At 40.4% G+C, this 25555-nt stretch overlaps 1 protein-coding gene across 1 annotated transcript; it reads left to right on the top strand.

The window, feature by feature from the left end:
* The first annotated feature begins 6704 nt into the window (after nt 1-6704).
* C15H12orf75 (chromosome 15 C12orf75 homolog) lies at nt 6705-23735 on the top strand. Its single transcript, XM_064155421.1, has 6 exons — nt 6705-6942; nt 13369-13393; nt 19507-19542; nt 20689-20778; nt 21551-21591; nt 22990-23735. Exons 1-6 carry the CDS (start codon nt 6900-6902, stop codon nt 22998-23000), a joined length of 246 nt encoding a protein of 81 aa, XP_064011491.1. The 5' UTR covers nt 6705-6899; the 3' UTR covers nt 23001-23735.
* Nucleotides 23736-25555: the final 1820 nt, after the last annotated feature.

Below are 25555 nucleotides of genomic sequence, written 5' to 3'. Positions count from 1 at the left end.
AAAAGTCAATGTTAAAAACATAATTTTGCTCTTTGTCAGTCAATGCAAAATAATATAATTGGCCTATGTGGGTGTCTTTTGAATAAGCTAACACACACTGTGCCTGTGTTGCTAATTGTATGTACAGCTTTTGTTTACCATATGGCTAATGTGACAGAAATTTCATTTAATCAAAATTATTAGCATCCTCTTGTATTAAGCATATATTTAAATAAAGAGGTGCTGGTTTGTTTTTTAATATTATTTAATTTTTTAATCTGGCTGACATTTGCTGAAGCAGAATTCCTTTTTTTTTTCTCCTTCAATAAAATAGAACATACAATTTATGAATGTGAATAACATACAGCCACTGTAAAAATACTGGCAAATTTTAGCCTGCATAAGTTTTCAAAACAGAAGGTGTTAATTAGGCAGAGGTGGATAAATATGCAGATTTGATAGAGGCATGTTTCATCATCTGAATATATCTTCAGTTTCTACAATCTGCAGGCACACTGCATATAAAAATGAGGTAGCAACTGTGCTCTTTGGCTTCATTGTTATAGAAGGCAAAACCAATTACTATGTGTTGGAAACTGTAATGGAAATCAATGTCAACAAAAAGAGAAGATTTTACATCTGAAAAATTACATGAGAATGAAAGGAAATAGGGCAGAGATGCATCTTCCCATAATACTGGGCAAATAACAGCCTTGTGTGAGAAGGGCCTCTCTTGAAATACAAGTAAGATGCTCCATTAAGACAGATGTATTGTGCAGAGGACAATTGCCTGCGTTTCTTGTATACAGTTCAGAGGCAAGAAGAGTCTTCTCTTAGAGATGTAGATCAGATTGCTTTACTTAGTACCCCAGTACTAGTTTAGGCTTATCACATAGTGTGAGTGTGAGTGTGTGCTAAGTACACAGAAGTGGGATTAATCATATGTCTGAAGAGAAGCACATGCTTTGTCTCAGAAGGATGCACTGCTGCACTGGCTTCTCCATGACATCTCAGTGTAAAGGTCCATTCTCTAGCATTTTACTGATTTCTTTTTTTATTAACTTTTCGTTTTTGTGAGCCCTTCTTTGTTTGTGAAAGCTGACTTAGCTGCGTCTTGTAAATTAGTGTATTAAAGTGAGAGAGAGGGGAAAGGAATTACTCTGTCTGCATAGCATATTGAAAGAAGAGAGTAAGATTTTTTTTTTCCCTTGGAATAGAGCTTCAGAGGCCTGTTATCAGTGATAGTAAAATGAGGTGGGGTGCTCTCAGCACTGTTATGTATCTACTATGTTTTCATAAGACCTGTGATAGAGTATATTTATCAACCTTCTAGGTACAGAAGGAATTCTAAAGTGTTTCTGAATACACAGTGTGTTTGTCCATTTGTGATTTTCTTGGATTACTTGCGATTACCTTGGATTGTAGCAACAAACAAACCAATGCTAGGTCAAGCATCCTTTTCAAATGGAAGGGGAAAAAAATAAGGAAAATGTTCCTACAAATTTAGAATGTTACTAATAAAAAGTCACTGGGATCCCTTGTTTGTATCTGGAATGAGGAAAAGCAAGGTAGTTACCTAACTGGTTCTGAAGTAGTAATATGTGGAAAGTCAGGATTTACATTCAGGTAAAAATCTCCAGGGATTTTTTCTTGTTTTCCTCTGTCTTTCCCAGGGAGAACTCTGATGTCTCAAATGTAACAATTTCTTGAAAGCTTAATTCAAGCTCTAAGGTCTGGATGTGTTGCAGATATTGGAACTGTATTTCACTGACACTGATATGAATGCAACTGTTTAAGGAGACTGATGAAATACACCTTCTAAGTCAGCTTTGGTGTTGATATAGTGATCCTCACTGACAGAGATCCCATGAGCTCAGAGAATGCTTGGTTACACAGCCCAGAACTGAATCATTCTTGTGATTGTGAAAAATCTTGCAGGGAGTGTGTAATAGCTCAGGAGCAAATTGTTCTAAAGCTCTGTGCAGGTCTGTGTGCTAAAATCTGGACATTTTTAGGAACACATGTGGTACTGATGTGAACATACTTGTGTTGAATTACAACTTATTTCTTCCCCATAAATTTATCTTTGAAAACTTTACTTCTGAATTCCATTTTTACCTTTTGAATCAGCTAATAATCTTATGCCCAGGACTGTTAGCTTTTAAAACCAAAGGGTATTTCATAACTGTGCATGATAATCGCACTCAGAAACAGTTACCACAAAGTTAATTGCTGTTTATGCTGTCAGAGATTGAGTGGGATTTTTTGGTAAAGCTGGCACATCTACTGACAGAATATTTGCATTTCTTTGATAACTGTTGGCCCTTTACTTATGCTTGCATTTCTGCTTGGCTGACAATCGGTTCTCTGTTCATTTCTTGCCAGGTGACGTAGAGAGTGCTGCAGTTCCATGGATGTCATTGATTTTGTCTCAATCTATGTCTCATTTGACCCTATAATGAGAGATTTTTTTTTTTGTGACTTCCATGAGAGCAGGAACAGACAGGTGAATAAAAATCTTCTTGGCTTTGGAAGAGAAAAATTCTTGGTCTTGAAAAATACTCTTTTTTTCCTTGAGAGGTTTCAAATTATGGAGTTTAAAGTCATCTATGGATGACTTTATGTATTAACCAACATGATTTGCTAGGGTTTTGGGTTTTTTTGGGGGGAGTGGATTTTTCTGTTTGGTTTTTTTCTTTTGGAGGGGTGGTGTGTGTTAGGGTTTTTATTGTTGGGGGGTTTATTGGTTTGTTTGTTAATAAAAGGAGTTATAATTTTGATTTAAAAGAAACACTGAAATCAAATTTTCTGCTGCCACTGCAAGGAGAAAGAGAAATTGTTTTTCCTCTTGAGATCATGCAGTTAGATTGTGTTGTGAACTATGCTGCAATGATAAATGTCACATGGATGATTTAAGGTTAGCTGGTAGAGGGTTGCTCACTATGACATAGGCTCAGGGTGAAACAAGAACAGCTCAGGGCTCAGAGAAGTGCAGGGTTGGTGCTGTGAAGCTCTCACAGCAAGTATGGGGCTCACAGGCAGCTAGAAAAAAGGGAGAGGAATAGTAAGGAAAGCTCTTTAAGCACATTTTCTCATCACTACCAAGAAGTGCCAAAGGGACACACACTGCATGGATTGCAATAAATCTATGATGGGCAAAGCAGTTTGTCTGCTCCCTCCATGCAGGATCCCTGCACTGCTTCTTGTGTAAACCTGGTATGACTGGCAGAATTTAGTGTGTGCTATGGGGATTTTAAGTCCTTTCACAGAAAATCTCTTTCAAAGTATTTTAACTGCCTATTGATACAGCTGCCAGAAAATGACAAGTTGCATCACTGCTGCTCTCTGAAGATTAGAGTAGGGGATATGGCATATTGATTATTTGATTTTTTTAGTGTTTATTCTGTTATGAAGAACAAAAATCATGAATGGCATAAAGTAGCAGCTTGATTCTTCGATGTTTATCCTGAAACAAGGGACAAACTTTCAGCAGCCGAAGTGGGTAGGAACCAGCTCAAAGCAAACAAAAAGAGATTCTTCAAATCACATGTGGCTGAGAAGTGGGACACAGGATGCTTTGGGTACCAGGGTCTTACATGAGTTCAAGAGTGGGCAGCACAAGTTCCTAGAAAAGGATCATATGAAAGGTTGATAAATACATAGCCACCATGTTTGTCTCAGGCAGGCTATTGTCTGCAGAAGCTGGATGATGTGAGAGTCTGGGTGGGAGGACACATACTGTATGGGTTTCCTGTGTTCTTTCAGTTGCTGCCAGGCAGGGTCCTGAGCAAGGTGGATCTTAGCTTTGACCTGATACAGCTTTTTTATGTTCTTGTCAGCACATCTTTTTTAAAAATAATAATCCTATTCAGCTGCTTCCTACTTTGGCTTCTCTGTTCTCTCATTCATCATCTATTTCTTGTCTTTCTGGCTACCAGAAAAGATGGGAATTCAGGAATTCATTATTCATCTGAGTGGTACGTTGCAGAGTTGGGGTCAGACTGTTGTGATGGTCAAGTGCTATCACACTATAAGCTTTACTAAAAAATACTGTAGAAACGTGGAGGCTTGTCTTGGATGGGATTTTTTTTGTCCTTCCTTCCTTCCTTCCTTCCTTCCTTCCTTCCTTCCTTCCTTCCTTCCTTCCTTCCTTCCTTCCTTCCTTCCTTCCTTCCTTCCTTCCTTCCTTCCTTCCTTCCTTCCTTCCTTCCTTCCTTCTTGGTGTCCTCTGGGTTTTGTTACAATTGTCATTTGGCTTCTTTCCCCAAAATTAAATTTCTTAACCCTTTCTGTTAAGAATGCAGTGGGTTTTATGAAAATCTTCTTATCAATGTAGAGAACTTCTCCATATATAAAATTCTGAAGCATTTCCCACAGCCACACAATGGACACCTTTTATAGTTGTGGAATCATCATAGCTTTTACTTGGTGTTTTAAATATCTTCCTATAATATAAAGTGTTCATTTAATTAACTTGATTATGTGACTGTATTTTTGCTACCAGTTATTTTCAGTAGTAAAGTGAAATGGTCTGTTTGTGTAGAAGAAGGCAAAGTTGAAACTAAAGTGTGTCTTCTCATTTGAAATAGGAGGCACTTACAATGCAGCTGGCAAAGAGAATGTTTGCTTTGGGCCATTCTTTTAAAAGGTTTGGTAGGTCTGACTCATTACAATCCCAGACTATATAGTGGAATATATCACATTCCCTTTGTCCTAAGTCCCCTGGAACAAAGTGCTGTCTTTGGATGGGTGTGCCGAGGTTTCTTCATTGTTGAACTCAATGCAGTCCTTAGTTTGTGTACCATACACCAAATCTGTAAAAAGAGTGAGAGCACAGAGAAGGAAGTGACAGATCCTTCTGCCATCCTTAATACTACTGAAGCTTTCTGAACAAGATCTTTGTCTTCTGCTTGTGGCTGGGGCAATGGCTTGGTGTGAAGACACCTTCAGGGTACTGTTGCCTTCCAGCTGCCTTTTCTAGTACAGGAAGGGACAGCTTAGTTTCTGTGCTCACTCCAACATTTTCCTCCCCAGTAAATTATATATTAAAATCATGTTCATAGATTATTCCACAGTGTGGTGGGTCTATGGCCAGTGTGGGTTTCTGACACTTCTTGTTTGTTTTGTATTAGAAAACTGTATGGGATCTTAAGCAGTATGTTTTTCAGACCTGCTTTCCTGTCACCCTTTCTTCTTTCTTGACTCTGCCATTAAAAAATCACTTTGGGCTAGTGCTTGGTACTTCAAAGCTTAGCCTGAAGATGTATTGTTTCCTTAGATGATTTTCAGACAAATTGGCATCAACAAGAGGTGAATGTGAACCTCTGTGAAAATGTTTTTTTCTGAAGCAAAATGCATGCAATCTCACTGCCTGTGTGCATGGACGGTGGTGAAGGAGTTTTGTGGCCATTCATATGTGCCCATTAACCCTGCCTTGTTTAATTTTGAGTCTTGATTGCTCACATTCAAACAAAATTTCAGGAAGGTAGAGGCAAAGACCCTGAAAATACTGAGGTTCTACAGATGTCATGAAAATAGGTGGCCAGTTGGAGGAAGAGGAACCTGCAAGTGGCCATCCTGCTTCAAGGTGTACTTGCTGCTGGTTGGGCATCAGCAAGCCCAAGCAAATGTGCCTCCTCAGGGTGAAAATCCACAGGATTTTGGACGTCATTGACTCTGCTGCTTATGGAGCTTATGTTTTTTAATATGTGGTTTTGGTTTTGTTTTGGAAACTCTGCAGGAGAACCATGATGTCTCGTCTCGTCTCGTCTCGTCTCATCTCATCTCATCTCATCTCATCTCATCTCATCTCATCTCATCTCATCTCATCTCATCTCATCTCATTTCATCTCTCCTCTTCTTTTTATATGCTGAAAGAACAAGCAACAGTTTTTTATACCTGGTCTGTTAGTAGTAAAGGCAGTTATTGATCATATGCTTATATGATGCTGGTACTGGCATTCATATGACACCCCTAAAACATCTTTATGAGTCCTTAAGTAGATTGGTTGTAACAGTAATATCTATCTATCTAGAGCATTTTGTGCTTGCATCTGGCTGTATCCATTCAGTTTCAGCTCCCATGTCATTCGAAGGGAGTAGGCAATAGTAAGCCATGCAGATTTTGGAGAATTTTACTTCTCTGTGTTGTTTGGGTTCAGATAGAAGTTGGGGGTAGCAGGAAAAAAAAGTAAAATTCTTTTTAGAGAATGGTACAAATGCTGAGTAAAGAGATTGTTTGCAGATTGTGCAAATTCATCTTGCACCTTGTGATGTTGGTATTATTTGGGAAAAGCAAATCTGTAGCTGTTACCAGCACAGTGCATCTTCAGTTTCACCATAATATTTCTGTAAGAAGAGAAATACTGAAAGCAACCAATAAAATTTAACTCCAAATAACGAACTGAATGCTGCTGATAGCAGATGTCGTGTTCGCAGCCTAGACCTGTGCTAACTCGGATTCCCCGGCGGTGTATGAGGGGTGTCCCAGAGCTGCCGTGAAATGCATCAGGCAAAGGACATCTTCGCTGCCCAGGGGCGCCCCAGCATGCTGCCTGCCTGTCAGGATCGGTCCCGCCAGCTTTCGCCTGTGCTGGACCTTGTCTCCGGTTTATTAGTACTAGCCCGAGGGGCTCGGGTTGAGCCCGGGGAGGTGGGGGCCTGGCTATCCTCGGGGCTGGACGGGAGGTGCACTGAGGGGCCGGGGCTGAGGCCGGGCGGCGGCGCTCGGGGCCGGCGGTTTCCCGGGCGATGGGTGGGGAGAGGAGGAGGAGGAGGAGGAGGAAGAGAGGTCCCCGCGGCTTTTATCTCCCACCCGGCTCCGCCTGCCGCCGGCTGCTGCCCGTCGCCGCTCCGCGCCGCTCCACTCTGCTCCGCTCCGCTCCGCACGGCCGGGCGCAGTGACGGCCAGGGCAGCGCCCATGGGCTGCGGCAACTCCACAGCCGGCGGCGCGGGCGGGCGAGGTAGGGTGAGGGTGACGGCGGCGGCGGTGGTGGCTGCACGGGGCCGGGCTGGGTCGGGCCGGGCTGGGCTGTGCTGGGCTGAGTGAGCGGTGGTGTGAGCATCCCCGCGGGCAGCCCTGTCGGGGGTCTGCGGGTCGGGGCCGGCAGTGGGCACGCCCCCGGCGGGGATGCTTCCCTTCGGTTTGAAGATGCCCTTGCGAGAGCATCGTCCTTTCCCGAGGCTCATCCGCCTGTCCAGGGGAGAGAAGGTGATGTGGCCGAATGGGAGGCACCGAAGGCTTTCTGGTTCCCGAGCTGTGGTAGGGGTCCAACAGTAGCTGTCCTAGGGACGGCGAGCCCAGGCCGGGAACAGCACGTAAGGATCCCGGCGGGGATGTAAGCTTTATCCTCTCTGCTTCCCTATAAGGCCACGAATGCCACTTCTGAAATGAAATTGTGCCACTTCTTCTCTTCTGCTTGCCGCAGAAGTTGGAGGATATTCCAAGATTGAGGTTTCTTGCATGTTAATGTGTACCACTGGCTGGTGCATCCAGCTGCTTCCCTTATTTGTTCATTGTTATTTTAGAAAGAGATAAGATCTGGGGAAATGGTGCTGTTGTGCTCTTCTGCTCATCCAGCTCCCCCCTAAAAAAAGTTTTTATATATATATATATGTGTGTGTGTGTGTGGAAATTAGTAATTGGACGTTCACCATATCACTATAAATACAAACATTTCTCTATCATTTTTCATCCCTTCTGCAGCCAGCAAACATTACCACCTGTTTCAGTACATCTATTAAGTCTCTCAGATTTGCTTGTTAGCTTCATGACCCTTTGAAAATGTATAGCAAAACAGTGGCTGAACTTGTTAGAATTACTGGGTCTCCATCCCTTACTGTTTCAATTTACTGTATCCAGCGCTACAGTGATGCTAGTTCTGATTTGAAGAACTGGGCGTATCACTGAGTGTGAATGGTGATGCCTTCTCCAAGTTGTACATGTCTGTGTGCATGTCTGCACGTTGTGAGTGTTGCTGGTTTACCCTCTGAACCCTGCACTCTGCACACAGAGAAGGGGAAGCTTTTCTACCATTTTTTTCTTGCTTGATTTCTGTTAAATTATTGTAAATTAGGTTTTAGGTATCATGTATCTCTCAGAGGCCTCTCTCATACACAGAGATTTCAGTGTATGAATTTGCTTGAACTTCAAACACTCTTTTTACATCTGTCCTGTTTGCACATGTATATTCTCTTCAATGGGAGAGCTGAATCCTTCATTGCTGTGCCTGGAAGTTGTTTCAGTGCATGACCAGCATGGTTTCCTATTGCTAGGGTAATGCTTGTTTGAATGCCCTATATGTTTACTGGGTAAGAGAATCAGAGCAAATATCAGAGAAATCTAGAGGAAAATTTGGAGTTATTAGTCCAAATGTGGTAGCTTCTCAATTGATGTTGATTCGGCCACTCTGTGGAACTTGTACCAGGCTACAAATGGATAAAGGTCAAACAAACAAACTCTGGCAGCAATAGTATTTAGTGAATTATGTTGAACTGGAAGTTTGTTTAAATAATCATGTTCACTGTTGCATTAAAGGTAGCTATTTTCAATGGAGTTTGCCTTGTAGACTCATAAATTATTGTTATGGAAGGTATAGTCCCTTTGGTAGTTTACCTTACCTGTACTGTTGCTCATAATACATGTGACATAACACATTTTGTGACAGCCCTTTGCATAATCTTTAGATGTAGTCCACAATGGCTTGGCAGAGGTATAAAACCAATGTTATTATAAGCACAAAATTAATGTAATGGAATTATTACTGTTGCCCTGATAGACCTTTCCAAAGGAAATACAGCTCCAAAAAGTCATTTTCTCTTCTCATTCTCGCTACTGTCAGTCAGGCATAACTTTATTCAGTCTACGGTGTTGCAATAACCAACAACTGGCAATAAAGGAAAGAAGTCAGATGTGTGATATTTTCTTTTCCAATATAGTATTCCTTACAAAGTGTGTCTAATAAAGACAAAATTAATTTTTAGAGGAAGAAGAAGACATGCCATTGTAAACTGGAATTCTAGAGCTCTTAAGGAAAGTGTAACTCTATATTCCCAGAAGACATTAATATTGTGTAAACACAAATTAATTTTGTGGCTTGTGCAGCATGACTATGTCTTTAATGCTAAAGTTATGACTATTCTGCAGTCAGTAATGTCAAAGCTAGAGGTACATAATACATAATTAACCTGTAACGTGTTCTGTCATATTATATGACTAAGGATAATATTGTAGCATACTTTGTAGAATATATTAGATGTGTTACACTCATCCCCATTTTCTTACTCTGCTAAAATTTCTATTGTAGCCTATCTCAAATTTTCCTAAGCAGACATATGTGTAATGATAGTTCAACTTAATGATATTATCTTCCATTGCACAGCTAGAATGACATCAGAGGAGCTATTAGCCCTATGGTCTGAAAGATCTAAACTAATAGACGTGATCTAGAATAACATTTCTGTCTCTGGTGCAGTACTCCAGAACACCAATATTACTCACTGAGTTTAAATTTTCCTTGCAGAACATCAGACACTGGGAAAAGGCTCCTCAATTGAGAAATGGCAGCTTCTGTTATCCAAGTGAACTGGTGTACACATATCCTTCTTAAATCACTTTAGTATTTTATGTGTTAACTATAGATTATACTTACCTTTTAACATTTCCTTTACCCATAGAAATATTTAAATAAATTAATAGTTTGGTGATGTTTTTTTACTTCACTTTACATACCCTTTTTACATGTTATTTCCTGATGCTTTAAAAGCTCCAAAATAGCTCTTCTTTTTTGGTCTTTTAAAAATATGCCCTCAAAAATTAAGTATTTTTTTTTCTGAGTGAAGGCATTTCCCTTCATTCTAGTGTTGCTTCACTACTAATTTAAAACTTCCTTCTCCTTTCTGTATCAATTGTGGCATCAATGGCAGTACCTTAAGTTCTGGCACTCAGTGGGGGCTGACAGTCTTGCCTTTATTTAAACATACAGAGAAGCTCTTAGTCTGTGAAGAGCTTCAAATATAGCTGAATTATGATGAAGGAGAACTTTCACACCAAGTTTAAACAGGTTTATTACCTTCAGGTTTGATAGAATGCCCAGGAAATCATTCTGTCATTCTATTTAAAATCCAACTAATTTTCAATATTAATGTTTGACCAGTTCAAATCTAAGTACAGGACTGACAACTGATAGAAGTAAACAGTTTGAAGTAAATTGATATCCTTATCCTTGGTTACACTGGGGTATAAATAGGATAAATTCATTGGTGTTAGGACTTCAATACGTATTGCTGTCTCTCAGACCAAATCAGAAAGGAGCCTGCAATAGAAAACTCACCATCTTGACTGTTGCACACATGTGTGTGTGATTTTGAGGTTTTCAGTTGCTTTTTGTCTCATTTTAAAGCATTTGCAAGAACATATTGTAGAATATTGTTCATTAAAAATTAATGGGGAAATTCTTGTAATCTGCTCGAAAGTCAGGTACTGGCATTTTTGTAGCCACAGTTTTATTGGTGTAAGTGGTTGCCTCACAATGTTTTATGGTTTTGCCTTCCACATTTGCTCATAATTGATTTCTCAGCACAGAGAAATGTCTGTGACTATCAATGTCCTTCAAATATCTTTTGTCTTCATCCTGCATTTACTTGAAATCCTGCAGATCTGACAGTAGCAAGCTGCTGGTGTTTTGAAAGTGCAAACCCCTCTCAACAAATAGGAGATGCTTTTGGATACATTCTTGGCTTTCTTTGTTTGCACTATTCACATGTTCCTACTTTAGATGGGATGTTTTCCTTCTGTAATCTTTTGGGCCCAGAGCCTTCTATGGCTGAACCTGCTTCTTTTGTTCTGCAGGCTGCACTTTACGCTTGCAGCTCTAAAATGCCAAAATGCACCCATGGTCCTGCTCTGTAGATGTTGTGAGCAGAGAGATTATTCAGGACAATTGAGTATTGCCTGTATTTTGGTGGATGCAGCTATCTGGCTACCTCTGTATGTTGCTGAGGTCAGACATGTTTTGGAAAACCAACCAACATGAGGTGATTGAGACAAGGATCAAGTGCTGCCTCTGTTTTATAAGCCAAGCTGATATAGTGGGAACAAATGGACAAGCTTTCAGATATGTGAAGCTTTTCTCAAGTCATATATCTAAAACATCATGGTGACAAGAGCATTAAATCTTGCTGCTGTGCACTATGCATGTATTAGTAGCAAACAGGAGTCTTTGACTGAACTTCTGGCAGGAGGAACTTGAGTAGCAATAAAAGAATATGTTGCTCACTAAATGGAAGAGTTAGAGAAACATGTCAGTGAAGTAACAGGAGTGAGGGTGCTTATACAAACAATAGAAAACAAACTTTGTGAGTGTGTGTGTGCGCTGTAATGCACTGAAGATGGGTATGGCATTGAAGCAAAGCTGAGTACCACCACTGGGAAATGTAATGGCATTGTAGTTTTACCACTCAGCTAAGGTTTTACTCACTCAGCCAAGGTTTCAGGTTGGGTATTTAATGCTTTATTCTTTTGGTAAACTTCCTGCAAGGAAGGCATTAGTTTTTCATGTGAGGATCCAAAGCACTTTGGCATCAGCCTGAACTCAGCAGAGGCTCAGCAAAGGCCTCAAAAAGGACCATGAGGCTTTCTGGGGAAACTGAGTTTGCCTGCAGTGAGCTTAGGCGGAGTAAATAAGAAAGTTGTGGTTCTGGTGCAGAACAGGTACAGAACAGGAAAAGGTTCAAGGAAAAAAGTCCTGCTGACTACAGCAATGGAGCAAGGCTTTCCAAAACATACTTTGTCTGAGATGTTGCTGATGCCTAGAATCTGTCTAGATGTGTAGGGTTTTGCCCTGAAGATGCTTAGCTGAGCTGATTCTGAACTAGCCTTGGTAGCAGATTGAGCTTGCATGCAGCACTGCAATGCCAGCCATCTACTTGGGCTCAAGTAATTTGTAGAGTTTATCTGTATTACTATGTAGACATGCTTATAAAGCCAGCAAGTCTCAAAAAGTTGCCTGGTGGAATAAAATTTTGAAGTGAGGATATGAACTTACTGTGCACAGAGGTACTCCCACTAGCTTAATTAAGAATTTCTGCTGATACATATAGCTACACTGAGATTCTGCTGACTCTGGAAGCAGTACAAACAAAAAAGATGTGTACAGCCTTATACAAGTCCAGCCTATGCTGGCGCTGGGAAAAAGGAGGATAGTCAAGTCATAGCAATTAGAATGATACTATGTTTGAGTTAGCTGAAAAAGGAGATGTCTCCTGCCATCCAAGCCATCCATTCAGGTAGACAGTCCTGGAAGGCCTTGCTGGACTGTTTCTTCCTCTGTGTTTAAAATAAAGACGCAGAAAGCATTTTCTTAAACACCAGAATGAAATGAAAAGCATTTGTTATTGATGGACATTTTTCAGCAGCAAAGATAGTGTTTTTTGAGAAATGATGTGCCATGGCAGAAAAACACCAACCTACCTCCACATACATACATCTTTTGAATTGGAAATTTATTCCTTCAGAGTGAGCTCAGATAATCTCTTCCAGCTACGTCCTGAGAGAAAGAACAAAAAGAGAAGGGAAGGGTTTTCTAATGTCTACTCCAGCTTGTATAATTAATAGAAGAGATAATTTGCTGGTTACTCAATGATATATCAGCAGTAGCAACATGGCATTAATAGCTTGGGAGGAACAGGAAAGAGTTTGTACTTGAGTGACTGATCCTCTCCCAGCAAGAAGCATCTGAGTCACCCAAAACCAGATATCCATCACAGCAATGAGGCAGCCAGGTAGTAGCCTTTGTAATTTTGCTTTTTTTGTTTTGCTTTGGTATTTTGTTAAATAGCAAGATGAATTAAGGAATGGTTCAACTCTTCAGATGTCTGGGACTTTGGATGGATTGTGTCCCAGTACCTATATTACTTCTGTCTAGCTGTTTTATAAAACTTTGTTTGTCTGGCAGCATTTTACACATGTAGTGCCAAGCCTGCAACTGAATCAAATGGCAAAATATACAGTCATACAGGAGTAACTGCTTGGTTAGTTGAAGCAACTTGGTACCAGACAAAAGTGCCACAGGACTGACCAAAGTGAAGCACATAGAATTTTATCTTCTATTGCTCTCATCCTTAGGGAGAGCAACTGGGCACTAGTTCACAAGTGGAATAAATCTTAACAACTGTGAATCTGGCCCAGATTTAAGTGTGATGTACTCAAAGGCTAGTATAGATAACCATTCAGGGTAAACTAGACAATCATGGGAAACCTGTTCTCTGACAACAGAAAATTTCTCTTGCTACTTCTGTGTTGCTTAGGGCAGAATGGTAGAAAAATGCTTGCTGTATCTTGTAAACATGCAGTTCTTTTTTTTCTCTTCTTTTCCCCCCCTCCATTCTAGGTGCCACAGGGACTACTAAAGATGTGTAAGTACTTTGTTCTTTCAAATATGTATCCCTTTACTTCAGTGTTACTAGACTTATGCTAGATTTAGTCATACGTGATTCATCTGGCTCTAACATATAATTAACACCACCAGATGTTTATTGTCTTTAGTGACAGCTTCCGTCTCCATAAAACAACTTCATGTCTTGTTTACTTTTCTACAGATCCCTTCCCTTGTTGTTTCTGTAACAGAAATGTCTTTTCTCTGATTCTGTTGTGGGGGTTATCTCCCAGAGGCGGTCTTGTTGCTTCAGGCTACTCTTCCCTTGTAAGGTACCAAAGACCATGTTGTATGAAGCAGCCACATTCGTTTTCAGTGAGCCTTGAGAGAGGTTTGAAGAGCCACTGAGGCAAGTTTCTCCTCTCTGCAGGAGATTTGGTAACCCCTCCAGATACTCTTTTCAAAGTACCCACCTTGTCTAAATGTTCTCTGTATCTCCCTTATCTTTGACACTGAGTAGCAGAGGGCAGCCCTACCCATCCTGTTTGTCTCTAAATGTGGAAGGTCTTAACCTCTGTCCTGTTGCCTCTTGCCAACTTCTGGTTTTCAGAAAAGATGGGCATTTCTCAGCTGATTTTTTATTTGCTGGTGCAAATGTGTTCAGACACAGCTTTGTTCAGCCATAAATTTATTTTCTTATCAAAGGAAACATTTAAAAAGTGCTCCTGAAGTCTTGGTGCCTTCTGTCTCATATAATTGGTGTTTGCTACTAGAGTTTGAGACTGAGTGACCTGGGAAGGATTTTCATGTTATGCAGCAGGAACATTCTTCAGTTTTATTTGCTTCATTTAGAATAACTACTTTAATTAGACAGAGGAATCCTGGTATAGAAATGAGAGTTGTCAAGTAAGATAAGTGGAGAGAAAAGCTTAACAATAGGCTTGTTTGCGCTATTACAGAGGATGGCTGAGGACTAATGACAGGTCTCACTTGGCAGATGAATGCTGTTGTCACAGATACTCTTGAGATCTGTGTTACCCATATAGACTGCTTTCTGGGTTTGCAGTGTCAGACAATAAACTAGAGAAGGCAAGCTTACAAAGAATCTCTTGGTACAGCCCGCAACAGCCGTGCTGTCAGCACTTCTGTATACACACACCCACTGTTTTTAATATATATAAGGGTCTTTGTTGGTGGTGATGTTCAATTTAGATAACTTAAGTGAATTACTTAGACCTGCATTTCTGTCTTTGAGTTTTGGCAGTTTTAAATTGCAAAATGACAAGCACTGTTAAGTTACTAATTTAGTAGGCTTTTTCTTCTGTGCTTATAGGTTATGTGTGCATGTTGAACTGCATTTGTGTGTAAGAGTTTTTAGGGCCAGGATTTAGTAGTTAAAGTGGGAACATCCTACTTACTAGTTTTAGATCATCTGTCATCTTCCAAAACAGTAGCAGGGTAACTTAGAAAAAAACCATAATTACTAGTGCAGACTTCAACAAAGTGAAAGGGTCAGTCCTGGAACTATTACTCATTCAGATAAGTATAGTGGAGCCAGCCAAACAACCTATGTGAGTAATAGCATGGTTGAGCCTTCTCATTACACATTAGAAACTAAGATCTGTTAATGAGGAATGGCAGTTATGACTTGAGAAGTCCTAAATCAATCATCCTGGTATTTAATGGCAGATTTTTACAAAGAAACTAAAATGCCAGGAAAACTTTTTTTATTTTCATGGAAACAAACAAAGAAAAATTGTGTTAACTAACATTATAGATCCATACAAGCTTTTATTTGATACTTTTTCACTTTTATTAGATAAATATTAAAAAATTCTCCTTAAAAAGGCCACTTTTTTTTTATCTTGTCATGTTTCAGTCATATTGATTCTGGTTCAGAAAGCATTTAGGTGTGCCTGTCCTTACAGAATACTTTTTGAAGGTTCTTGTTATTCTAACTTGAGAGATTTCTTGTTTCTTCACTGCTAACTCATTGCCAAGGCACCATCATTTCCTGGAGTAAGCAGATGGATGAAGGGACTGAGGGCTGGATCCTACTCTGAACCTCCTCAGGTGACTTTGAGGAATCTGCTATCCCCTCTGGACCTCGATTTTCTCCATCAGTGAGATAGGGATGATGATATGATCTTCCTACACAGAGTGCTGTGAGAATAAGGGCAAAATGACAGCAAGAAGTATGTATGCTCTGGCAGCTTGATCTCTCCCTGTGTACACCAGCCCTATAGTCAGTGGTGAATTTGCAGATGAAGCTAAGCCAGTGCTTTTGCCACACTAATAATGGGCAGTACATCACTGCTAACTGGAAAAGCTTATATACATGAGGGGTAAAGTCTATGCTAGAAGATAATAATGCAAAGCCTGTGATATTCAGAATGTGGCTAAATTCAGAAGAAGATTAGTAACAGTGGGAAGAGAAGGACACAGTAGTTCAAGCTTGTTTCAAAATATTGGGAAGAAATCCATTAAATAGAAATGCCAGGCCCTAGCTCCCAAGAAATGCCATGAAACTGAGGAGAAGTAGTCTGTCACTTGTGCAAAGTTTAGTGATTAATTTCTGGTGGGACTACTAAGAACAGCTAGAAAGTGTATGCAGTGCTTGGCATGAACAGAATCATAAAGGCTGCAGTAAGAAAAATGTGGATGGAATGAATGAATGTGAATGTCTGCCATTTGATATTTAAAATACTACGTGAGAAAGGCAGCTTCTTGTACTGTCAAATGGACATAGGGCTGATGGATGTAAAAACTGACAGTTAAAACACAAGTATTTTTGAGATTTAGAAGGATGACAGAAATCTCATGGGACAGAACAATCCTTACCAAAAGAAGCAGTTGTTCTTGCTAGAAAATAGAATGTGGTTATGTGGATCTGCTGCTAGATCTGGCACAGGGCTTCACCTGCGCTACCTGCTGAAATACATGCTCTTGGTGCCTCTCTAGTAGGTGTCAACAACATCTAATGGAAGATGCAAGGGCATGGCAGCAAGTCAGCACAAAGTATATTAGACTGACAAGCTCCCTTTGTGGTCTGTTTCTGGTGCAGAAGTTATCCTAGCTTGCTCTTCCTGGAGGGCTCTAATAGTAATATTTAAAGATATTTTTTGTGCTGGGTTCTTCATTCATCCCTGATATAAGAAGAAGCTAGAGATGCACTGGAGGTAGAAGGGGAGATAGAAAGGATGTACTGGTCTTCTGTTTGGTCATGCTCTCTCTAATATCTGGGAGATGTGGCAAGGGGAACACTGCTGAAGCCAAAGAAGCTTCCTTCTATTCTCATTTCCACAAAGTTGAATGTTGTAGTTCTGCTCCCAGAGGCTGCCTATGTTCACACAGTCTGAGCACAGAGGCAGCATCTTCCACAAAGTCCAGGTGGCATCTGGATGTTTGAACTTACAATATCAGTGGGCACCTTTCAAATAAGGCCTTAAGGTACAGCATGTGAAGGCAAGAGATGAGAAATGTCCATAATACATAAACTGGATCAGCATTCCTTTCCATGCTGCTTAGAAAGCAGTTCCCAGAAACGGATGCGAAATGGCTTCTTTTGTACGTGCCATCACTGGAATGTTTCTTTCCTTTCCCTCTCACACTTCCATGTTCCTCCTGTTTCTGCTCACCTCCTCTTTCCTAACAGAACTGCAACAGATTGTACCCAGTCAGCAACCAGCCCAAGAGCTGTGGACTGTATTTTGTGTTGCACATTTAAGAGAAAAAGTATTGCAAAATTAGACTTTGATTTGTAGCTGCTAAGAGGAAAAAAAAAAGCAAGCAAAATGTTTTATAAAAACCTAATGTGCTTAATCATAGACCTGAATAATATGTTTTGGTGAGAGAATGATGACAGTGGTCCGTTGGTGCCCCATTAGGAAACATTTCTAGAACAGCAGAATATAACCTTTTTGCCTCCTACAGTCTTTTTAAAAACCACCAACGTTAATTTCCTGTTGGACATTATTGATTCTTACTCTTGCAACTTCATTTTAGGGGCTTTGAGCTGTGTGTGAAGTTGCCATTGCTTTTAAAGGATTCTTGTCTCTGAATAATGGTTAATCTGGATTATAAAAAATGCTTCCAGCTCTATGAGAAAAATCAATCTTGTGACACATTCAGTTGCTTCAACAGAAATGATTGTTTGTGATCTTTTGGCACCCAAAGTCCCGTTCTTAAAATGTTGTCATTTTTTGGGCTAAAAATACAGCCCTTGTTTCTACACACGGACATAGACAGGCTTTTCACTTTCTTCAGCTGGAACTGGCCCACATAAGAACAGATCAGCTTCACAGTCCTCAAGGAAAGTTGTCTCTGCACTTTTCTGTCTGTGTGCGTGAAGACTGCAAGGTGGCTTAAGCTACGTGGAGTTAGAGGAGATGGGGAATGCCTTTTGAAATGGCACTCGCTCCTCTAGGGAGAAGTGTCAGGAGGGCAAAAGAGTGAGGTGCTTGATGCTCAGTCTCTTGGGTGGTAAGATTGAAGCAAATACAGCAGATGAGGAAGTTTGCCCTGCTCAATGCTGTGCTCTGTGTGAGCATAATTTAGCAATATTGCAACATGCTTATATTTACCCCAAACCTTTATTCACTATGGTGATGCAGAAAGGGTAATTGGTAGAAAGAAGGTAAATGTAGAATAATTTCCAACTTGAAACAGTATTTTTAAGGCATTTGCTACCCTCCCAGGAAAGTGCTGACTGAAGCTTAAAGGGCAGGGGCATTTTCTTGTGTTTAAGACTTGCCAGAAGATCTCTGCACTTCAGGCCAGAATCCCGTTGACATCCTGGATCAGTAATGGCATACAGCCTTGGTGATTAAACAGTAGACACACCTACTTTTCAGAATAAATAAATTACATAATATAGATAATATATTATTGTTCAAGATTGTAGTTTAGCAGTGCCTTTCAAAGCCACAATATGGATTTAGCCCTAACGCTGGATAAAGGCCATCTCTCAGTTTTACTGGCTGGGGAGCAGATCAGAAATGTATGGATCAGCTCTTGATGGAGAGTATCTTTGCATTGCCCTCATTCCAGGGAATTGTTCCTTCAGTTAGAACATTCAGGTGAGTGAACAGCCTGTGCATGAGCATTTTTGCATCAGAGTCCTCCTTGGGTCATGGTGCCCCCTTTGCAGCCTTCCCCAGATACCACTCTGGCCGTCTGTCATGGTCCCCTGAGCAGCTGCAGTGCAGGACTCCTTCTTGGGCATCTGTTACAGTTGCCTTCGGCTGTAAGGAATGAGTGAAGGATATCTGTGTATTTAACAGCACCCAGGTTATCCTGTGTCTATTTTTATCACCAGGTTGGTAGATTGCAGCCCTAGCTTAAATGCAGTTGCTGTCCCAATCCATATCCAGCCATGCAAGCAGAGCTCAAAGTCCAAATATTTAATCAAAGATGGGTGAGTGATTTGTGTGAAGACTGATGCTAGGGCACAGACTGAGACTGCAGCACAGGCATCATACCCTCAGAGAGTTAAGAATACAATTTTTATCTTCTCCATACCATGTTTTCTGTCATTGGTGCTGATTACCTTCTGCTCTGGGTCAGCTACTCTGGGTGGTATTTCTGTGCAAGGAGTCAAACCTCAGTGACTCCCTATGGATCTAGACCAACCTGTGATTTTACCCTAAAGGTAAAAGAAAAGTAACTGCCCATTTGTAAAGGATTAGTAAACAGTTATTTGCTTTGTAAACAGCTCTGACTTCAGGAATCACAACACTGCTGTGGAAAGGCTGTGGAAAGGAAAGCATGGATGCCCAGTCTCTTCCAGTTCTTTTCTGGTGAAATAGCAGCCCAGACTTGTTCCTGCTGTGTGCAAAGCTTCTGTTAAGTGTGGAGCAGTGTGGGGACTCACTCAAGAAAAGTGTTAATTTACCTGTTTCAGCTCTCAGAACTACTTTCAGGTGTCCCTGTCAGGGGTCATGAAAAGTAAGCTGCATCTATTCCCAATTGTTTTCTTTCTTCTGTGCATTAGATTGGAAAATTGCCACTCTTTTTCTGCCTGTATGAGTAATTTATTGAATTGTCAACTAGGGTCAATAATAAACCCCTCCTCCCTTGCTCCTCAATCTACCCAGGTGGTAGTATCTGAAAGAAACAACCTGCTAATGTGCTTGGTATCTTTTGATGTTACAGAGCAGAAGAATCCGTATCAGATGATGACAAAAGGAGGTAGGTGCTTTACTGGGGCTGGCTTTCTTTACAGCAGGCTGCAGTTAGTTCTGCTGCTGGATGAACATGTTTCCTTTTCTTCTTTTAATTCCCACCCATACCACCAAAGCAGAGACAAAGAAAAAAAATTAAAGAGTAGGAAACCTCATATGGAGCCCAGTATTGGTGAGTTCCCTCTCAGTTAGTCAGTTGAGGAGGTGGAGGAACTTTGTGGCAAGAAGAGCACATTGTCTCACAGCAGTAGGTTTTGAGCCCAACAAGGGCCAGTGAGCTGTGCCTTCACACCACCCCCACCACAGAAGATGGTGTTAGCACTTGTGGGAGATCTCCATTGGGCTAGAAATCAAATAAAGTATGACTCTGTCATCAGACAAATGAGAAATCAAGTCAGAGCCCTGGGACAAGATGTGATTGGTTTGGCACCTAACAGGGCAGAGCAGCATAATGGGAGTCTTGCAAGTAGCTCCAGGGACACCAGAGGCTCTTAAGCACCCAGTTTTTCACCTTCCTGCATCAGTCTCTGCTTTTCATACCAGCCTCAGAGTCAGAAAGTACACTGCAAGGGCATAAAGTGGAGAGTATTGGGCTGTGAAAGTACCTGACATCCTCATGCTCCTTCCTGCTAAGTTTTCTCCAAGTGTGGTCCAAAGTAGGTCTGTGAAGGTCTTATTTATTATGAGGAGTGGTCAAAGGTCAGTTTAAAAGGTGTGTGTTGTTTGAAGTGAGGTGCTTCAGTGGTCCCAGTGTCAAACATTACTGTCAATTTGGCTCTGCCCTCAGCTGGACATATTTAGTGTCTCAAAGAAGCTGGGCAGGTGGGGTTTATTTTTACAAGAGAGGATTTAATGAAGAATATTAGGAAGTTTTAATGCTAAATAGCTACTTTCACAGGCTTGGATTCCACTTAAGAGTAAGAACTAGGCTCAAGGGGATTTTGCCTGGTGCTGTATTGGGAAGCAAACAGTACTTAACATACAGTTTTCCTGTAGTCATGGGAAAGGAAGGCTCCTCTGTGGATGCTCATGCAGAAGTGCCCTCTGCTCTGACCATCCATAGTGTTTGTGATGCTGCTGTATGATGTCAATACTACATGGAGAAGCATTGCAATTAAGCTTTGATGTCTCTCTAATTGTTTCTTCAAATCAGGAACTATGGTGGTGTGTATGTTGGCCTGCCATCAGATGCGGCTGCTGTGGTTTCCAGTCAGACAAAAGCTGCACCGAAAGGTAGTGGAAGGTTGTGTATTGCATTTCTCCTTTTTTCTCAGTTTAATTTTGTCTAGTAGGATGTATTTCCTTTAAAAATCAATTATTAGTTCAGACAGACTGTATAGTCTTGAAGCCTCTTAAGGCAGAGGGGCTATTTATAATCTTTAAAGTGATTGTTCCCATTTATTTAATTTTTAACACACTTTAGCCGAAGGATCCAAGAGCAGACACTGACAATGTGGTACATTGTCTTCTGAGCAGCTTCTCAACACCCTGAGTGCTCTGCAAATTCAAAGAAAACAAAAGCCTGTTAGGACTAAGAGGCTGTGATAGATGCACTTACAGAGGCTCGGTGCTAATTCTAGTTTTGAAGGTGTTTACTTGAATTATTCCAGTAATAACAGTTAGTAAGTGCTTGCTTTCAGGTTTATTTCTGTTCTTATATGAAACTCAGTGGAAACTGTTTCTTTTTCATGTGATATTTTTGAACAGTGGGAAAAAAGGCTTTAGGTTTATTGGTACTTAATAGACCTGTCATAAACATATAATTATGAAATCATGTAATGCTGTTTAGATACAATACAACAAAATGCTGCTGTCACATATGTACAGTAGAGTTTAGTCACTGACTGGTGCTTCTAGAATTTGCTGCAAAACAAAAAAGTCATGAAGAAGAACACTCTCAACCTAAATAGGAGTTGACTTTGAAACAGCAGCACTGTTACTGCATGATTCATAAAACCATGTTCTAAATGTGTTGCAATGTTTTAACTGTCTTTTATCTTTTGTTTTCTAATTAGATTAGAAGGAAGTAAACATATTGAGATGCAAACAGGTGGAGGTACAGTATGTTTTCATTAACATGTGCTTGGCATGTTATTTGTTGAACAGAAAGAAGGTGGCACTGCCCCTTGTGCTGCTCTTGGGTGGGCTGGGAATGACCTAGTCTCTTCTTCATCTGCAATGTGACTCTCCTGAAGGCTGGCCCATGGGCCAGTTCTCAGTGGTGCAGGCATAAACTAGAAAGTCATCTTCTTCGTGAGAATTGAGAGGCAAGGAAACTCCCTTTGGAAATGAAAAAAAAACAAATGTACTTGTTTTCACCTTCAATCACACCACATCTAATACTGCAGCAGTACTATGTACTCTCTCTGTGAGTACTATGTACTATCAGCAGTGTGTAGATCAGCATCTGTAAAGACAAAGCAATTCCCAGGAATAAGTAGTTAGCAATTTGAAAACATCTTCTTAATTTTGAGGAGAGCCTTGAAAACCAAAGTGAGGCTCTCATTGAGTAACATCCTGGAGCTTTCCTCTTGCTAGGGAAGAATCCATGAGGACTTAATTCTCTGCTGGCCAGAACAGGACAGTGAAATTTTATAGGCTTTATTTCTAACTTAAAACTCAAAAAAAGTAATTTACAAGTTCATGTGTGAAGAAAAATAAACCAAGCTAAGTTTTCATCCAGAATTTGAACTAAATAAACATTGACAAGTTTCAAAACAGAACTGTTTTGATGTCTAGCCTGTGAAATGGGGGAAATTATAAAGCTGCTAACAATTTCCATAGGAAGCAAAGCCCTTTCCTAAAATAACTGGAGCAGCAGAAACAGTTCTGTCTGGTCCTGGTACTGAACGTGGGCCTAGTAAAGCAGGACACACATAGGCTGAAAACCTGTGAATAGTTAAAGCTCCATGGACTTGCTAGGAGTGTTCATGTGCAGGAAGACCTTCAGCTGGCCAACACACCTAGTTTCAGTAGCCTGGCTGAGGTGTCTAAGCTAGCAACACTATCACCCTTGATGTCTACAAGACTGAAGCTGCTTTGTTATGTTGCAGCTTTCCACCCATGGTTGAGGAACAGAGGCTGCATTAATTGGATCCTTGTCTAAGTGCTTTATTTAAATGCCCAATGTTGGGTGGAATCAATCACTTGACATTTTTTGCTATTCACAATAGTTGAAAGTAAAGTTTGCCTTCCTAGGTGCAAGATCAGGATTTAGCCGCTGCCTCAGGCTGAAAAAAACACCTGCACACATAAGCCTCTTTAAATCTGCAAAGGGTCATCTGAGTTCCATGACTTTCTGTGCATGTGTTTCTGCAGGCTGTGAACTGCAGATCTCTCAGCTTCTAGTGATGACCTAGTTCTCTAGTTTTTGTGGAGTTACTGTACTGCTTTACCAGTATTGCTTTACCAGTCTGCATAAATCTGTACCTTTCTTTTTTTTTTTTTTGAACAGTTGTCTACTAAGACCAGTTGCCAGTGCTTTAGAGAGAGTTGTCTTTGTGCTGAAGAGTTTTATATTTACATAGCCTTCCGGAGAGCAAGAGAGATTAGAGCACCAAAATACCTAAACTGTTCCAAGTTCCAACTACGGGTAAAGCTCGAAATACAGCGTTGAATATGTTTCCTATGATGGTTGTGTTACGGAAACCTCCTGCTGTTCTCCAGTGGAAAGGAAATTAATGAACTCACGGTGGATGTTTCTGCACAAGAGCTAACTTTGATGGTCTGCAAATTATTTCCCTGTGGCCATATTGCAGATTTCATCAGCTATCAACTACGCTTCATATATTTTCTCCAACAATTTTTTGATAGATTTTCTATAGAAAACCATTACTACTGTCCACTTAACAGTACCTATGGTAGGTTCCTGTAAGTTAATTGTTAATTTACTTCAGAGTAATATATTTGACAAGTCTACATCTTTTTGGTAATACTGCAAATTTTAATATTTTTGCTGTGAAAACTTAAGACTAGGTTAAAATAAGCATAAGGCTATTAGGTTCTTTGTAATTACTACTGTCACTTTTCTACAGTGAGACAAATATTCATGTTTAATTTTCACCTTTTAAGAAGATATTGTCAAGGAAATTTATTTAAGAACAGTGTACTTCATCGTAATATTTACATGTCTGGTTTTAATTTCTTCAACTTTGTCTCTTTTATAAAGCATTACATGGAGAAAAATACTGATGAACCAAACTATGTTATGTCTTCCATTTGGTGTCATATTATAATGACATTTCATCACACGGAATCATAGAATCATAGGATGGCTTGAGTGGAAGGGACCTCCAAAGGCCGTCTAGTCCAATCTCCAGTGCAAATGTGAAGTGATATTATTTTCACAGATAACAGAGCTTCATCTTCCTCAACTACAGTGAATTTTTGATCACTATTAGAGTTTTCTATCTCTCTCCAGGCATCTCCAGCATGGCAAATTGTGCCGGGTTCCTCAAAGTCTGTGCAGGGGACCAGAAAGACACAAGCTTATACCAATATGATGCATAGAAGGTCAATTTGTTTATTGAAGCTAAGAGTGGTACTTATGTAGTGGATTCGATACAGATGTGTGTACTTTTGATAGGTTCTGTAACAGAAACATTCAGCTGTTCCCAGGGCTGATCAGCCTGCCCCCCTTCAAGGCGCCCTCGCGCAGCTCAGCTACAGCTAACTTTCACAGCTTCTCTGCTAGCCTTCCGAAGGCCGCTTCCCTGCAACTGTGCTCCTTATCAGAATGACCTCAGCATTACCCTTTTCTTCTTCACTTCACCTCAGCCTTCTTAATTATGTCCAAACCCCAGCAAAATTGTAATACACTGACTGAGAGATATTATTGTTGTATTAAATAATGAATGAGAGGTTTTCAAATTCATAAAGTTTATAACAACTCTAGGTTTCCTACAGAACTTAAACCAGATTCCATATGGCTGAACACAAATTATTCAAGCCTTTTGCATAACTCTTTAGTCAAAAATTTTTTAATAGGCATATATAGACAAAATATACCATACACATCAGAAACCAACCAACAAAAAAGCCCCACACCATGTTCATGTATCATAATAGATTAGTGACTTCTTTTAAAATTAAAAGAGGAAAGTGAACCAGAAAATTCAAACGTGAAGAAGTGAAGCTGTGAACCATGAAACTGCTATCCATTTCACTGATATCTATGAAGACTGGTGAACAACCACTTACAGCTCTGGCTTTACAATAGTTGTTAATTTGTTTGCTGTGAAGCCTGTGAAAACAAGTATTTTAAAATATTCCTTTATTTTCCTCTTTGAAATATTTGTGACATTATTTACTGCTGTTCTCTAGGAATCTGCTGCTTGGGTTTTCAATGGTTTCAGGCTTCTAGCTCCTGAAGACAATTATGCATCTTATTCTTGACCCCTGCAACCTCAAAATGAGATGAAATAAGATTGGAGAGAACAAGGTGGTGCTAAAATATCTCAATATGAATGAATGCCTGCAGACTTCATCTGCAGTCCTGTTCTTGCAAGCTAAGCTGATGAGAACTCAGTTACCACTGAGTAATAAGCATGCAGGTTTGCTTCCCACCTGCTTACCACAGCAGAGTTTCCACAATGATTTGCATAGCACTAATTCATTTAGTACAAAGCAATTGGGCCCATGCCTGACCTGACTGCCTTTCCCAAAGCAGAAGAAACACTAGTCATCCTTGGATAGATCATAGGTCAGCTAATGCTCAAAAAGGCAACAACAGATGCCAGTAATTTCTCCAGTTATTAGCCCACTTCCACCCCTCAGTTGCTGGGAGGAATCATCAGAGAGGTGGCCAAGGCTAAATCTGAATGTCACTTGTTCTGCTGCTGACATCTGAACCCCAATGTGTGGGTTGAGGAAGGAAAGAGGTGATCTTTAACAAATAGCTCCTAGCAGTTGGTGTTAGTACAGTTGCAAAGGTTGATTTTTCTTGGTTTGTGTCATTGCTTAATTTTTCTTGTGCAGAGCTGCAGAGAAGTGTGGAGCACTTTGCAGAACCAGTCTCTTAA

Source organism: Pogoniulus pusillus, chromosome 15, assembly GCF_015220805.1.
Source record: "Pogoniulus pusillus isolate bPogPus1 chromosome 15, bPogPus1.pri, whole genome shotgun sequence".
NCBI lineage: Eukaryota > Metazoa > Chordata > Aves > Piciformes > Lybiidae > Pogoniulus > Pogoniulus pusillus.
This window is presented reverse-complemented; position numbering and strand designations above follow the sequence as displayed.

Bases quoted from the DNA above. Each gene is read 5' to 3' on its own strand.
- C15H12orf75 (XM_064155421.1), top strand. From the start codon at position 6,900: ATGGGCTGCGGCAACTCCACAGCCGGCGGCGCGGGCGGGCGAG. The intron at 6,943-13,368 runs GTAGGGTGAGGG...CCTCCATTCTAG, and splicing joins CGGCGGCGCGGGCGGGCGAG to GTGCCACAGGGACTACTAAA. The intron at 13,394-19,506 runs GTAAGTACTTTG...TTGATGTTACAG, and splicing joins ACAGGGACTACTAAAGATGT to AGCAGAAGAATCCGTATCAG.